This window comes from Solenopsis invicta, chromosome 11 (genome assembly GCF_016802725.1).
Source record: "Solenopsis invicta isolate M01_SB chromosome 11, UNIL_Sinv_3.0, whole genome shotgun sequence".
In the NCBI taxonomy this organism is placed as follows: Eukaryota; Metazoa; Arthropoda; class Insecta; order Hymenoptera; family Formicidae; genus Solenopsis; species Solenopsis invicta.
Genome location: NC_052674.1, coordinates 1,330,038 through 1,345,467, shown reverse-complemented (window position 1 = coordinate 1,345,467; position 15,430 = coordinate 1,330,038). Strand labels below are relative to the sequence as shown.

The 15,430-nt window shown below is 33.9% G+C and overlaps 1 protein-coding gene across 2 annotated transcripts in view; it reads left to right on the top strand.

Annotated features, from left to right (window-relative positions):
• The first annotated feature begins 3,172 nt into the window (after window positions 1-3,172).
• Window positions 3,173-15,430, top strand: part of LOC105197004 (atrial natriuretic peptide-converting enzyme) — a 29,435-nt gene continuing 17,177 nt past the window's right edge. The window contains exons 1-2 of one of the 2 annotated variants that reach the window (XM_039454776.1): window positions 3,173-3,810; window positions 6,028-6,344. In XM_039454776.1, the coding sequence (XP_039310710.1) occupies window positions 6,297-6,344 (48 nt within the window). In that variant the 5' untranslated portion in view covers window positions 3,173-3,810; window positions 6,028-6,296. Of the gene's footprint in view, window positions 3,902-6,027; window positions 6,345-15,430 lie in introns of both variants that reach the window. The other variant, XM_026130822.2, reaches the window with a different exon arrangement.

Genomic DNA, 15,430 nt, shown 5'->3' with positions numbered 1-15,430 from the left:
TTTTTTAAATTGAAACTTAACAATTACGTTAATAAATTTTGTTCAATTGATTTTAGACTCAAAGTTATGAAATGTTTATTACTTAAAATATTATTTATAGAAATGTGACGCTGCATAATGATTCAAAGAGAAACAAGGGTGGTAATTCTCTCACAAAAATAAATTTTAAAAACTAATTCTATTTAAAAAAAAACAGAATTTTTTTTATAAAATTGCATATTCAAAATAAAGAAAAAATATCACAGAATTTACAGTGTAATGTATCTAATACATTGTCCCGCACATCAATCATTGAATACCAATTCTTTGATGAGAATCTTTGATTACCTGCAGATTTTTTGGAGTGTGCATTATTCGAAGAATAAAGTTTATAACGGTAAAATGTAATCTTCACGCTTGAATTCCTGTCTAAGTAAGAGGTTTATCGTGGTTTCTATTTGCAAGTTGTATCTCGTATTTGCGTTTCATTAGAAACGCACGGATTACCGTTGCTTTCGTAATAGTCAGAGCAATCGGCAGATATGTTCGAACATGAAATCGAAACGACATAGAAACATCAACTATATCAACTATATTCTGTCCGCACGTAATTCTTACAATATTGTCGGTGTTGCAAGTATTACATATGATAAAAGTCATGCATACAAATATAGTGAGTGATTTTGATATTTATATTTAAAAGAAACGTCTAATATTATACTTTTAAATAAGACATATTTAAAATAACATTTTTTCAATTTTATTCTATATTTACATTGATGTTAGTATATGCTACATATTTTAATATATGTGTGTGTGTGTGTGTGTTTTAATATATAATGCAAGTGTATAACGTATATAATTCTTCAATAATTATACATGTATGATTTTTTATTATAATTTTTCATTAAATTCTGATTACGAATTACAGATCATCTATACTGAATAATACTGCTTATTTTATAATAATTATAATAATAGTTTATTAAAATTTTATAATTTATTGAATAATATGTAATCACGTAAAAGTAATTTGTTATATTTTTTAAGATATAAAAATTAAAAAATTGTCTGATTCCTTTTCAGGTTACATCTAATTTAATGCTTCACCGAAGTAGAATTTACGATGAAAAACATGCATATTAATGTCATTGCGCTCTGTGTGATTCCAAAACCTGTCTCGTTACCCTTGAATTAAAATAACTTGTACTAATAAAGTGTTTGATGCAATATATTGAAAAATATCTTTCCGTTCAACAAGATTAGTTCTCTTTACAAGCGGAACAAGTATTTTTAAGTTTCTTATATCAAAAAATCGTAAAGTATTTGAATCTTCTCAGCGATCTTTTCTGTTAAAAATAAAATGCTTGTTGTATGTATCAGAGTTTTCTACAAAAACCAAACAAGTATAAACAATTAAATTTTTAGAAAACAAAAAACTTATCTTCAAATTGTATAAATATATAACAATTTTTCTCTAAATATATAGCAGGTATAAGAATTTTAATACATTTAGTTTTGAGGCTTAATATTTAAATGAGGTTTTGTGAGGCTTTATTTAAAAACAAAATTAAGAAGCCTTTAAACTTGTTCTTTGACAATTTTATATTTACTTGTATAATATGTTTATAATATATTTATGTATATTATAATATTTATATCATTCATTTATATATATACTTTTGTTTTATGTTTGACTCTCAATTAAACAGAACATAATTGTTTCCGATGTGACGCTGCTGAGAGAAAATAATTTGACGCCATAAAATTAAAAAAAATAATAATATAGAAAAACGGGTCAAATTTACGAGCCAAATAATGGATGTAGCAAAAATCATTAATTAAATCATATCACACTGAAAAATCGAAGAAATTAACAATTGATACGTTTCGGCTATACTGAGCCTTCATCAGTCAAATATATTACAGAATTACATGCATTTGAAACGATTTCTTGAACGCAATAGAACAGTCACAATATTCAGTATTTAGAAAGCAAGAAGGAATATAATTCAGCGATCTTCTACACAGATGCCTCGCGATAATATTGGAATTAATTTCATTTGTAATTCCATTAAAAGATCTGAAACGGTATCTTGCTTAAACACTCGTATCTACACATGCCGACTGGAGCACCGACAGTAATGACGTGAAAGTGCATCCACTACGCCACTCGAGAACAATTCCACGACGTGCCCAGCTTGAGATACCGTGGGAGTAAATTACCGTAAACTTCATGTCCGATCAAAAAGTTCATTTTACTTGCAAAACCGCGCGTGGTTGTCTCTTTAAATGTCTCAGACACCTGCACGAGATTTGCCGTTACGCGCTTCCGACACATCGAACAGTATGCATTGTCGCTGGTAATAGCTATAGCATAATTAGCAACGATGTGCAAAGTCATGCAGAAGATAGCGGGAAGACGATGCCGAGTAGAGAAGAGAAAAAGAAAAATAGCTAAAGAAGGTATAACAGATCTTAACATAAGCAGGAAAATAGCGGAGATTCGAGGAAAAGTATACATGTATTGAAACGGAAAGAACGGTTTTGCTGAGGTGCTTAAACATTTAGCTAAAGATATGAAAATAATTTGCTGAACCATCAAAATATAGTTATGTATGATCAGATTGCTAGAATATCAAAACTTTTCAGCATTCCTTATTACATACTTGTTTTACATAATATTTTAATGATTTAAGTAAATTATTTTCAGATTTATCTCCTTATAAGCACATAATATTATTTAATACTAAATAATATTCCTGAAGTATTATTTAATATTAATAAAAAGTGTGTCCACTTCTGATAATATATGAATATTATATTAGAAGTAAATAATATTATTTATTTCAATATTTTATCGGAATTATTATAACTTTTAAATGTAATAATTATAAAGTTTATGAATATTTTACTCATAATAATTTACATTAATTTTTTAACAAAAATAATATTCATAGAACATTTTCATAATATTCCATTAATATTGAAATAATATACCACAAATATTATACAAAGCGGACATATAACATTAATACAATGTTTCTATAATATTAAAAATTTATATTCTTAGAATAACATTCTCGGAATATTATTTTAATATTATTTTAATTTGAATAATATTTGTATAATATTATAGAAATATTGTAGCGTTTATAGGAATTTAACTAAATTTTTGGGTATTTTAGAGAAACGTTCTTTCCACTTATTATATACTGAAAGATAAATCAGACATGTAAATAGGAAGCGGAAGAGAAAGGAGAAACGGGATCAAAGTGTGAGCGAAACAAAAGGACGCAGAACTCGTATGTAGTAAGAAGGAATAGAGGAAAAGAGAAAAAACGAAAGAGAATCGATTAAAATCGGAAATCAAAAGCAGTTGCGAATAGGAACGGAAGGACAGGAAGGGACACAGAGAATCAGGGAGAGACGAGGGAGAGACGTCCTTGCTCCGGAGTAGTCTGTAACTGTGCCCTCGTGCGTACAGGCGCTTGTGGAGAACCGGTAATAACGTGAAAGTGCATCCACGAGGAGCGAGGCAGGCAGGCAGGCAAGCGGGCAGGCCGCCGTTCTCTTGGCAGTCTCTCCTCGTCCAGGACAATCCCTTGGATCGTGGCCGGGCCGCCGACTTGGAGAAATTGTCTGCCTCTCGACGATCGAAGTGCCCGCCTGACCGAGGTGGCGAACGTCTCGTTCGCCGCGCGGTCGCTCAGTCGCCTCCTTTCTTCGAGTGCGTTTTCGCCGCAGCCACCGATCTCCGGACCTTTGTTTTTCTCCTCTCTTATTCCTCTTCGTGCGTTTAAAGGTGGTCTCCGAACAGTTTTCAGTGAGGTGATTTTTGATAAATCCTTTTATTTGTCTTGTGAAAAACGTGACTTTGCCAATTGGAAACGGAGTTTTATCCACACATTCGACGATTTAGGTACGAATACTCAGGAAGATCAAACCTGATTTGTTGTAATTTACATATGAACGTGTGCAAAAAATTATGCTACGCTTAAAACGATTAATTTAGAATTTGATTATTAGTATATTTATACGATATGAATTAATTGTTGATGTATTTGTATGAGAAACTGTAAAAGTTTGCATCGTTTATTTGATATATTCTATGTTTGATTTGATTACGATATGGCACATGTGAATTACGTGTAAAGGCGTTCCTTTAATTATTGAAAGATAATTAAAACAGAGACTAATGTTAGCGAGAACATTAAGATTAAACGATTTGCGTTCTTTCAATAGCGTTCACAGATTCTGTAAGATAAATCTGGTATAAGTATTAAACATGTATGCTCTAAACGTTACACACATATTACATTAGATAATTCTAATGACGATGTTTTATACATAGAAGTATATATTAGTTTTCGTATGTGACTTAGGTGATTTCTATTAATTATTTGTAAGATTATTTAAACTATATATTATGTCACGATTAATATCTTACGTAAGATTCCCAATTCAAAAATTAAAAAAATTATGAAATATTGACAACGTATAGAGAATTATTTAATATTTAATAAAAAATTTTTTGCTGCTTCAACTCATCCTGAAGAGATAACTCTTAAAAATTGGCCCATTTTTGTTTTATTAATTATCAATAAAAAGAGATAGAAAAAAATTTTGAAGAAAGAATTTATTTTCTTTTAATAAGATTTATTGATTAGAAAATTTATCAAAGTGTAATTGTTTAACAATTTTAAAAAAATAAAAAATGGGCCAATTTTTAAAGGCTGATTTTATTTTTTCAGAGTAAATTTAAATAACAAAAGGAAAATAATTTATTATATGCCAGGATATCTTCTGTGTATTGCCAAAGTCTTATAATTTTTTGAATTTCTGAGTTAGGAATCTTCTCTCGTTAACTTTTTCTAAAACATTTTTAGAAATTACAAACCAATTATGTTACTTACTCTTTTCTTAAATTTTATAAAAGAATGATATAAATACGTTAAAAAAGCTATAATAATAATTTTATACGTGCAATATTCAAAATTTTGCATTTGTCACTTTTATTTGTCTACTTCTATCAACGTAGATTAACTTTAATTTTGATTTAATTTACTCTTTAGTTACAGTATCATTTGGGAATAACTATATTGAATTGGTTATTGCTTTCCATGATATTCTTTAAAAAATATTTTTACGTAATATGTATATGAAAGTAGTTTGTTTCAAAGCATTATTAACGTAGATCCGTGACAAAATTCTATTTGAAAGTTATATTAACAAAATTAATATTTTTTACAATAATTTTACTGAAAGAAAAAAAGATTTAAAATTACCTCAATTTAAGTATTATATAATTTATAGTTATTTTTGGTGCCAATTATATTTATAATTATTTTATAACCATGCCAATTACAGCTATTAGTTATTCTTATTACATAAACAGAAAAACAAATGTTAGGAAACAGTTACAGGTTAAAAAGCAGTTAATATTTACTGTAATTGTGGTTATCATATAAAAATATTTATTTTTTTTTATCTGAATTTTGATATTTTACGGTATTAGATAACATTTGAAATCATCAACAATTTATAGTAAAATTTTTTCTCAAAGTTGGTAGAACTATAAACACAAGATTTTTATTACTAATATTATAGTAGTAATTACTGTAAAAATAGAAGCCCCTTAGCTACAATTATTTTACCATTTATAGTCACAGATAACACACTTCTTCTAGTGTTCTACTTTTTTTTCGTTAACAAAATCCGTTTCTGCATTAAGTATACTTTTTCAAAACTTTGAAACTATTATTAGACTTAATTTCTAAATTGATGAATATTTTACAGCTTCAATAAAGATGGTAATGTGAAACGATAAATATAGATTTGCTGAGAAAATGCTAAGGAACGGCACTCCGTGCCGAGCGGAAGTTTCAACAGCGGTAAACGACCGTATTATTTACGCGCTCCCGCCGCACAATACGCATGACGATCAGCGCGCAATTATTGAAAAACAAAAAAGGAAGTCGAGTCATAAACCCCAATACTTCCTAGAGAATAATGGTACGAGTCTCTTTAAAGATGCCTTCTTTACAGCGAACGGGACGCCAATATCCTCAAAGCGGAAAGCGGGAGCGTGCAGGAGATGTATCTTGCCGATATCCAGGCTTGCGGTTCTTAAAAAAAACATAAAAAAACGCACGGAAACGGACAATCGATCGTCCTCGCATGGTCATCCATTGATACGCATACGCTGACGAGGGAAAGAAATTCGCGATGGTCCTCGTAACTCTTCGAGCCCGCCAAGTTCTGAAGGAGCGCTGACAAAGCGCGAGAGCGCAATCGCAGGGCAGGAAGAAAAAAAAATGACCGTCGCGATGGAGCACAAGCGGAAGAGCTCGTGGGACTCGAAGGTGAGATTCTCGAATATGTGGCGCACTTTCCCTTCGCGGTTCTCCTCATGCTTTCTTCATTATTCCGTCGCGTTATTAATTAGGGGGCCGCGCGGCCCTCGTGCGAAAACGTCGCGATCCGTCGCGACCCGCGCGAGAAAAATCGAGCGGAGACGCGGGGCGTTACGAATCCTGCGCGAAGGAATGCATTGTTTAACGTACAGAGGAGATGTGAGTAACGGCGAGCGTCGAGCGTCGAGCGTTCGGGATACTTTCCAGTTTCCTCGGATCGATCTACGAACGTCTTAACGGTGCCCCGGGGCAGACTATTCATGATAAATCTTGAAAGCCTATATGCGCGCAAATATTTCGAACGTGCGCATTTTCGACGTGCACGTTTGCCGTTCGAAAATGCGCACGTGCAAACGCACATCGCATATCGCACATCGCCTATTGTTCGAGCTTGTTGCACTTAAACTTGCCTCGCTAGAAGTGCGAGCGGAGAACGCGAAATGGCGTAATGCTGCTTTGTTGTCCGACGCGCAACATATTTCCGTCTCGGCTTTGCAAATAATCATTTCGCGGATAAGGTGCCCGCCTCTTCTATTATCCAGAAATGATGTTGCAGAATGGAACGGTGGAACAATCGCGGGATAAACATAATCGCTCCCATAACTCGCTGCTGACATTTGAGCGGGCGCGGTGTATCGCCTGTGATGGGAAAGCGCAATTCCGATTAATTTAATCGACACACACAATGAAACATTATAATATATATGTATATATTTTTATTTATTTACGAGGTGGAAATGAAATGGGATTGATTCTGTTCTTCGTGCGTCGGAGTGAGTTCTTCCAGTTGTAAGAAACGGTGCCGAATGAATCAGCCGTAGACAATAACTTCGGTGAAAGTCGCGCATTGGACACTGATGCTCACTCTCGTCCTTCGATTAATTATTCCGATTAATTTTCTCGCGCAGTACGGAACATTGTAAAGGCCATCGAAAGACTAGCGGGATTGTCACGGGAAAGCAAAGCAACCTTGAACTCGCGCGTGTTTATTTAGCCATTGACACTCGAACGTTCTGACAATAAAGTTCAAAATCTTTAAAATGATTATATCCGATTTGAAATTTTGTGATGGCTGAAACACGTTATTTCTGGATACTGATACTGCTATTATTTAACATTTTAGAAAAATAGGGTAAATGGCAGCGTCTCAAATATTGAAAATCAATCTTCAAGATATTTCTCAAAACATTAAGAAAATTATGAAAAAGTTACAGATTGTTTTATATTGCATTTAAAAATAATAAAAATAATAGCGGTGATTTTTTATCTGGATAAAAATTATTTCAATAAGTAGACAAATGCTCTAATAAAATTATAATTAATAATAAAATAATAAAATAAAAAATAAGAACAAAAATCTAAATTTTTTAATTTAAGAGTACTTTAAATGTTCAAAATGGGTTATGTAAAGTTTTATTGCGATGCAGAAATCAGTTCTGTAAAATAAATAAAATTTATTTATTTATTTACAAAATAATTAAACAATTACAATAAAACTTTATATAAATTATCTTAAATATTTTACATCAAAGATTGAATTTTTCTTGTTGCAAAAAATAATTTAATTTTTAATAAGAAAGGGAGTCATTAAACTATAAAAATATGTCTTTATTTTCAAATTTTACTTATTTTGTAGAGACTGTATGCCTGATATGTCCTTAAATACTTTTTTTATTAAAAGATTAAAGTTTTAATTTTAATGAAATATTATAACAATAAGTAGACTTCTTAGGAATTCAAATAAAATTAAATATCTATAGTTATGTAATAATATAAATTTATACAGTCAAGAAAGCATTGAAGATTGAATTTCCAGAATTTGGAACACTAGAACTCAGTAATTGAGCTATTTATTATGAGCTATATTTTATATAGAGTATTCTTTATTAAAATCAATTTTGCAATATATATATATATATATAATTGTGTTTATTAAATGCTTGCAAATTTAGCAAAAATATTGCAAGTTTTTTCTTAATTTAATTACGCACAATAACGTATATGACATATATAATTTTAATTTTTATATGTCATTTTATACATAATCGATTAATATAATCAGGAAAATTTCAAGATCTGAATATATTTTTAATAAAAATAAATCATTACAAGTTCGAGGTGTTGCGTGTAAACGATCGAAAGACAAGGCACATCGAGACGATTCGTGGTTTCCAAGTTGGTACCGGATTATTTTTGCGGTCGTGTTTGTTACCGCTAACCGTTGAATTATTGTGGATACGACTTTTTTCTGACGATAAATTATGTAAAGCCGGGCAGAATCGTGCATTTGAAACTCGTCGGACAGCTCAGTGCATATATTGCATTAACGTGTCGTGAATTGGTCAAAAGCCAAGATTTCTCAAGTTCGTTCAACTTTTCCATCAACATTCTGTTTGACAAACATTAATGTAATTATAACAAATAGTATGTAATTAAATTAGGACTCTTAACATTTAAATAATAATAAATTTACAAGAAAGGCTGCTGAGAGTCGGCGCGGGTATAGGTACGCAATAACAGTTATTAATATTATTATAGATATTTATTCATCTTCAAACGATGACAAAAACAAATGACAATTACTTGAACTTGCTACTGATGATGACTTTAAAGTTGAGTCAAAACGTTTGTTTCTGTCATCGTTTCAAGATGAATAAATATCTATAATAATATTAATAATTGTTATTGCTTACCTATACCCGCGCTGACTCTCATTAGCTCTTTTCTTGCGAATTTCTCATTGTTTGAATATTAATGTACTAAGTGAAGATATTTCTGGTAATCAGTCTCTTTTCGCAATAGCATTTTGCAAGAGAAAAAGATAGCTGATGATAATAATACTTTTTTCTAAATGAATAATGAATTCTACGTCTTGTCGTCATTTGCTTCAATAATTTATCTTCCGAAAAAGAAGCAAAGAAACTCGTTGCGTGCTCATGGTTTAATTGAAACGATAACATTCAATTAACAAGATTTCTTCGATAGTGTTAATTGCCAAGTGCGAACACCGTGAACGATTGTGTCCACCTTGGCCCACCTTTTCCCCAGCACCGGGAGTCCAATCCATCTGGTTTTCATCTCCAGACCGATTGACCTTGTTCTCCAATGACCCCGCTTGGCCACTCGGATACCTACGCACTCGACGAGTTGACGAGGAACTAGACTAACCGGAATGGAGAACGATGCGTTAGGTGGGTTGGGTCGCTTGGGTTGGGCCGCCGTCATCTGCTCTATCTCCGATACCGTTACTTCACGGACATCGCGCTTGGTATTCTTAAAAATTACACATGACGCTTGTCGCTGTCTCGCCAACATCAAATTCAAATGATTGATGGCAGCGCGCAGCGTCTAACTGAACATCAAGAAGCGTCTCAAATTGATGATATTTCACGTCGATATATTCTTTTCGTTCCGTCTAATCATAAACATCTTTGGTCATCTTTCACTACTAAATATTAAAGAAGCACATTTAAACCAGTTCCTTAAATTAATATTTTGCTATTTTTAACTTATATGTGTGTCACGATTTATTTTAATACAAAATATGTGTTTAAAACAACAACCTTATCTAATCAACCCATTTCTGGTTGAATTGTTTCAAAGTAAGCAACGTCCATATTAAAGTATGAACGTAGTGAATAATGAATTCAATTTGAGTCAACTTTATTACATTTTTTGAGTTAAATTGTTTAACTTCATTTTTTTGTTTAAATTATTAAGTAAGTGCAAAAGTGACCCATAAGAAGATTAAAAATGAGTCCAATTGGATATATCAAATTCAATATTACGAATTTAACAGTATGGAATTCTTTATTTGTCCTTTTTTCATGAAATTCTAATTTACTACAAATTATAGATTTGTTAATCAAAGTTTTTTAACGCCAAATCAAATTAAATCGAATCGACTTTTTTTCTTTGTTCGAATCCAAATCAAATAGAATCAACAATATTTTATTCGAATCAAATAGAGTTGAATTAAATTAAATTGAATCAAATTGTTGAAACTTTTAATTTTTTGTTACGTTGAATTTTAATATACAGATAATAAATAAAGATTCTGTCGTAAAACATTAATTATATGATATAAAATCACATTAAACGTAATAATAAGCTTGTAATTGTAAGCTTGTCAATACATATATTTCATATTCAAAACTCTCTCATTCGAAATTTTCGAATGGTTTGGATGCGAATCGTTATAGAGATTCAAATTCGAATCGAAACGAATTCTACCTAATTCGAATTCTATTCGAATAATTCGCATGCCTCTCTTGTATAAATAAAAACGTTGCAATGTTATTATAATCACATCTACGATGAATGATTGTGAACTCAGTTATTAATGTACAATAAATCGAAAGCTGCATCCTCGTTGAGGATCATCCCGGCATTACGTGTGTTCAAGTCACATAACTGAACTCTGGAATTCGAAATGGCATGAAGCGATTTAAAACAATTTTCTGCGTAATGTACGTACGCCAATCATCTTGATAATGAAGATGACAGATTGCAGATCGGAGATTAACTCCGCTGTCACTTTTTTTCACGGCTGTTCTTTGCTGGCAATGAGCTGCAGTACGATGTCACGTTCCGGGAGCTTACTTGTCACTACGTGGACAGTATGACTGAGCGGATTGTAATTCAAGACGGACAGAAACTCGTTCCTAGATTCTTGCTCTTTTGGAAAGGTGGTTTGGCGTTTGGTATAACGGTTATAACGGTCAAGAAAGTCACGAGAGAACAGTAGCTCCGATGACGCTCTACAGATTCTTTTACGCCCGGTCATCGACACTGATTCTTTTCACAGTTGACAATCAACCGACACGTTTTCCGGCGACAAACAGCAAAAAGAGGTCACACCCTTTTTGCACTATTGTCATTGTTTTCACGTTTCGAATGATCAATTCTACTTGCATAATTTATTAATTAGCTCGTGCACATATGCACAGGAATAATTTATAAATGAATCTAATGTGTGAAAACATGACATACAAAGAAAATGCATCATTTTCTTGTATGAAAAAAATATGAGATCTATAAATCGGCATCATTAAGCTACAGTTTCGCGATAGTTCTTATATTTTAATAGCCGATCTGAAATCGTTTTTGCAACCATTATGTTGAAACGTTTCTTTCTCTAACATTAATTTTTACATAAACTCGAGGTTTCTCTTTACGCGCGGCTTCACGGGGACATAAATTCGACGTGGCTTCTCATTTTGGAATGGAGGCAATCTGTTACTCATTGGTAGAGAGTGGTTCGATGAATCGGCGGCGTTTACAACGGTCATTACGCATCGGTCTATTATTATAGCGAGGTCCGATATGGTACCAAAGGCAGTTACCGCGCTCGGCCATGTAAACTTTCACGAAAGTTTGTGGCCGTGGAAAGCCAGCTCTTTTTTTCTATCGGCGGGAGTCTAATTTTTCCCGGCCTTGAAGTCACTGACCGCGCCTATTAACGGAAGAGCTCGAAACGCCGGTCAGCCCGAGCGTGTCTTAATCTCTTCCTGCAATCGCTACCGAGGCACACTGCGTTTATCCGCAATGAATTCTACTTTCCAATCTGGTGCGTCTACCAGATCGGATCGGCTCGTCTCAAGCGCGAAACGACCCATTATCGAGATCGGCATGGAACTCACAACCGCGGTCAACCGCGTCGATCTTACTCGGCATTTGCATTCTCTCCTTTTTACGCAGCTCTCCTGGAGATAATAGCTTTGTTTATTTGCCCCGTTACAGATCCGCGAGTAAAGCATTAACGATGCACGTTCACGCAGCAACGACCGTTTTATACAGTTTGATTCGGAAGAGGAAGTCCGCATTCGCGCTCCTGCCTTGCGTCGCATTTAGCGCGAAACGCGCGCAATTGCCCGATCACGAGTTTTATTCTTCGAACACCTTGTCATGCATTAATGTGGTTGAAACTTTTAATCGTTAAAGATGGAGATTAAAATCTCATATAGCACATACACGTTCAGAAACGTTGAATACACTGAGGAAAAAACGGTTTTAGAAACATTTCTGGCATAACGTTTTCTTATTGGTAACGGTTATGGAACTATGTACATACACGTTTATAAAACGTATACAAAATTAACTTGTGATATTTTTAATGATTGTAAATGAATCTAAAATATATTTCTAATTTCTTGTAGCTTAAATAAAATTAGAAATGCAAAATATATTTGAAAATATTATTTTATATTTTTTTCTTTTTATTGTAATATTATAATTTGTTTTCCATCGTTTTCTATTATTTTCTCCTTGCTTGCACGGACGAGCATCTTTTGATGACGAGCATCTTTTGATGCAAAGATTTCTTCTTTCTTCATAGATCATCTTGACCTTTTCGCTTTACCGGAGAATCCTCAGACACTTTTACTCCGCAGCATTCAAACGCATTGTTAATCGTTTTTTTGTTAGTCGTGGAAGGAAAACTGTGGTCATATGCTTAATATCCGGTTTATTCTTTCACTTTTGGAAATCTGAGCGAGGGACATGTCGAGTGCATGAGAAAGACTTTTCAAAGGAAATGTTGCCGAACTAGGATAGAATAGCGCAAAGACAGTAAGCGAACTTTCATTTGACTTTCGTAATGTCTTTCGCACCATTGTTCGCCAAAGTTAGTCTTTTTATTGTCGCTATCGTAAATCTTACGTAACGATCAAACGAAACAGTAGTATATTCTTAGTTTTAACTGGCGCTAGACGTTTAGGGTAATTCCGATATATATGCCTCATCTAATTAGAACTTAATTTATCAATTAGTATTTACATTTTTTTTGTAAGAATTTATTTTTCTTGCGCAAGAAGTCCTACCTGAACTTTAACAACTTATTTTAAAGCATACGATATCTATCTATTATGCTTTCCGTTACGAATTATGCGAGCTGAGTTCGAATTGAGAAATAAAACGTTTCTAGTGCTTGCCATTTCCAATGGTATTGTGATATTACATCAGAGCCGATCAAGCGGAGCAAGTAAAAATCGTGACACAGTCCAGCACATTGTTCGTGAAACTGATATCCACGAACGAAAGGCAACTTCTCGCACCCAGTCGTTCATCGTGCTATCGTCAGTTTCATAACGGGTATGAGGGGGGCATAACATTTTTGTAAGTCTCTCTTATATAACGACACAGTGCAAGGAACTTTTCTACAATCGCGGTTTTGCGGTTTCGTGAGGAAATATTTTACAGCTAACTTTGTACCACTGTGAACATTGCGTATCTGATATACCGGATACATTGTAAATTTAATTATAATTTAGCACGTGCAGAATATATAAATTTATTTTCATACTTCTCATACAATGATGCTTGTTTAAAATTTTGCTGCATAAATATATTATTTCGAAACAATGAAAATAAAAGGTTGCGAGCCAAGCTGGGTTTTAATACTTGCAAAGAATATTTCAATCAGATCACCTTCAGTGTCTATTAATCGTACACAATTAATTTATTCCAAATTATACATGTCGACAAATAATATTTAAACTTCTTGATAAATAATGAGTGCAACGAATCGATTAAATCGCGAACTTTTGACATACTTCAATAAACCTATATATATCCTGAAATTACATGCGGGCGTGCATTGGTATCGGTTTAACTCGCCTTAATTAGATAATCGCCACTCGGGCGTGAATCGCGCCGCGGAAGTGATTGAAAATAGAATTCGAGATTAGCATCTCGTTCGCCAGCTGCTACGTAATGCGTGTTTGTGTCTAAACATGGTTCCCATGTGGGTACACCATTCGCGTGAGAAAATCGGTCGACTCTCACGGACGTAGTTCGAATATCCACTGTTACCTAACTGTTACGTTCGGATCGTTGCCCGCACTCTGTTGGACTGTGTTCGATGTCTTTACGCAAAACGGCAATTAACAACAACATTTTTTAGAGCGGTACAATCAGATTTAGCGCGTGCGACAGGAGTCAGTTCGTTGCGTATCGGTAGGCGGCACGTGGAAACGCGGCTCCTCGCATTTCTGCGGCGCGAGCGAAATCTCTCGCGGCGTTTAGGCGAGTTTTGGCCTTTAAACCCGTACGACCTTTATAGCGAAAAGCAGCCCGTAATCCAGGCGCTCTCTCGCTTGCCCATCCTGAGTTGCATAGGCGCGATCCTTCGCGCCGTGCGGAGCGTGTGCCGGGCGTAGCATTTGAGCGAATGGAGCGGAGGCGTTATAAGCACATCCACGAGGCAGTGCCTCGTTGTGGGCCGCACGCTGCTGCAATCGAGCACGAAGATGCATCGCTATAAGAGAGATGCACGATTAAATAGACGGACGCTCGCCTATTTAAATTCAAATAATTTACTCACGAGTGACTGGTCGCTTGAGTTTCTTGGACTGACGCGGATTCATGCTCGCACGCGACAGTCACATGAAACTACTGGTACAGTATTGGAAATTGTAAGAAAGCGCACACCACCAAAAATACATTGAGAAATAATTACGCTCTTGCAACAGCAAAACATTAGACACTCAATATATTGATTTTATCGTATCTTCTTCTCTAGTTCTTCGCTCTTGTAAGAGCGTAGTGACCCCTCAACATATTTCTGTGGTGTGCGCTTTTTTACAATTTACACAGATATACAGAACTTGTAATTTAAACGCTGATTCTAAATGACTTAATTAAGAAGGGAGGGTTCTCTTGGCAAAATACTCTTGGTGGTTTGCCATTGCCTTCCGAGAGGAAGCGATTGAATAAAATCAGATATTTGTGACCAGTGAGATTTGAACCCGAATTTTCGACACAGTAAAGCAGACGCATGACTCTCTGTGCCACATTCACTACAGAGGTTGTATGACCTAGTTTAGCAGTAAACACAATACCTAACGCAGGAGAGTAGTGTAGCTCATCTATCACAGATTTAATTTCACATCTGTAATTTTAAACGTTTTATACAGAAAAAAATTAATATCAACAATTCATTATTTCATATGTAAGCACGAATATAAAATCTTCTTAGAAGAATTTATAGTTTTAATTAAATGTAATTTGCCAACATAAAAAAATTTTGTTTCTTT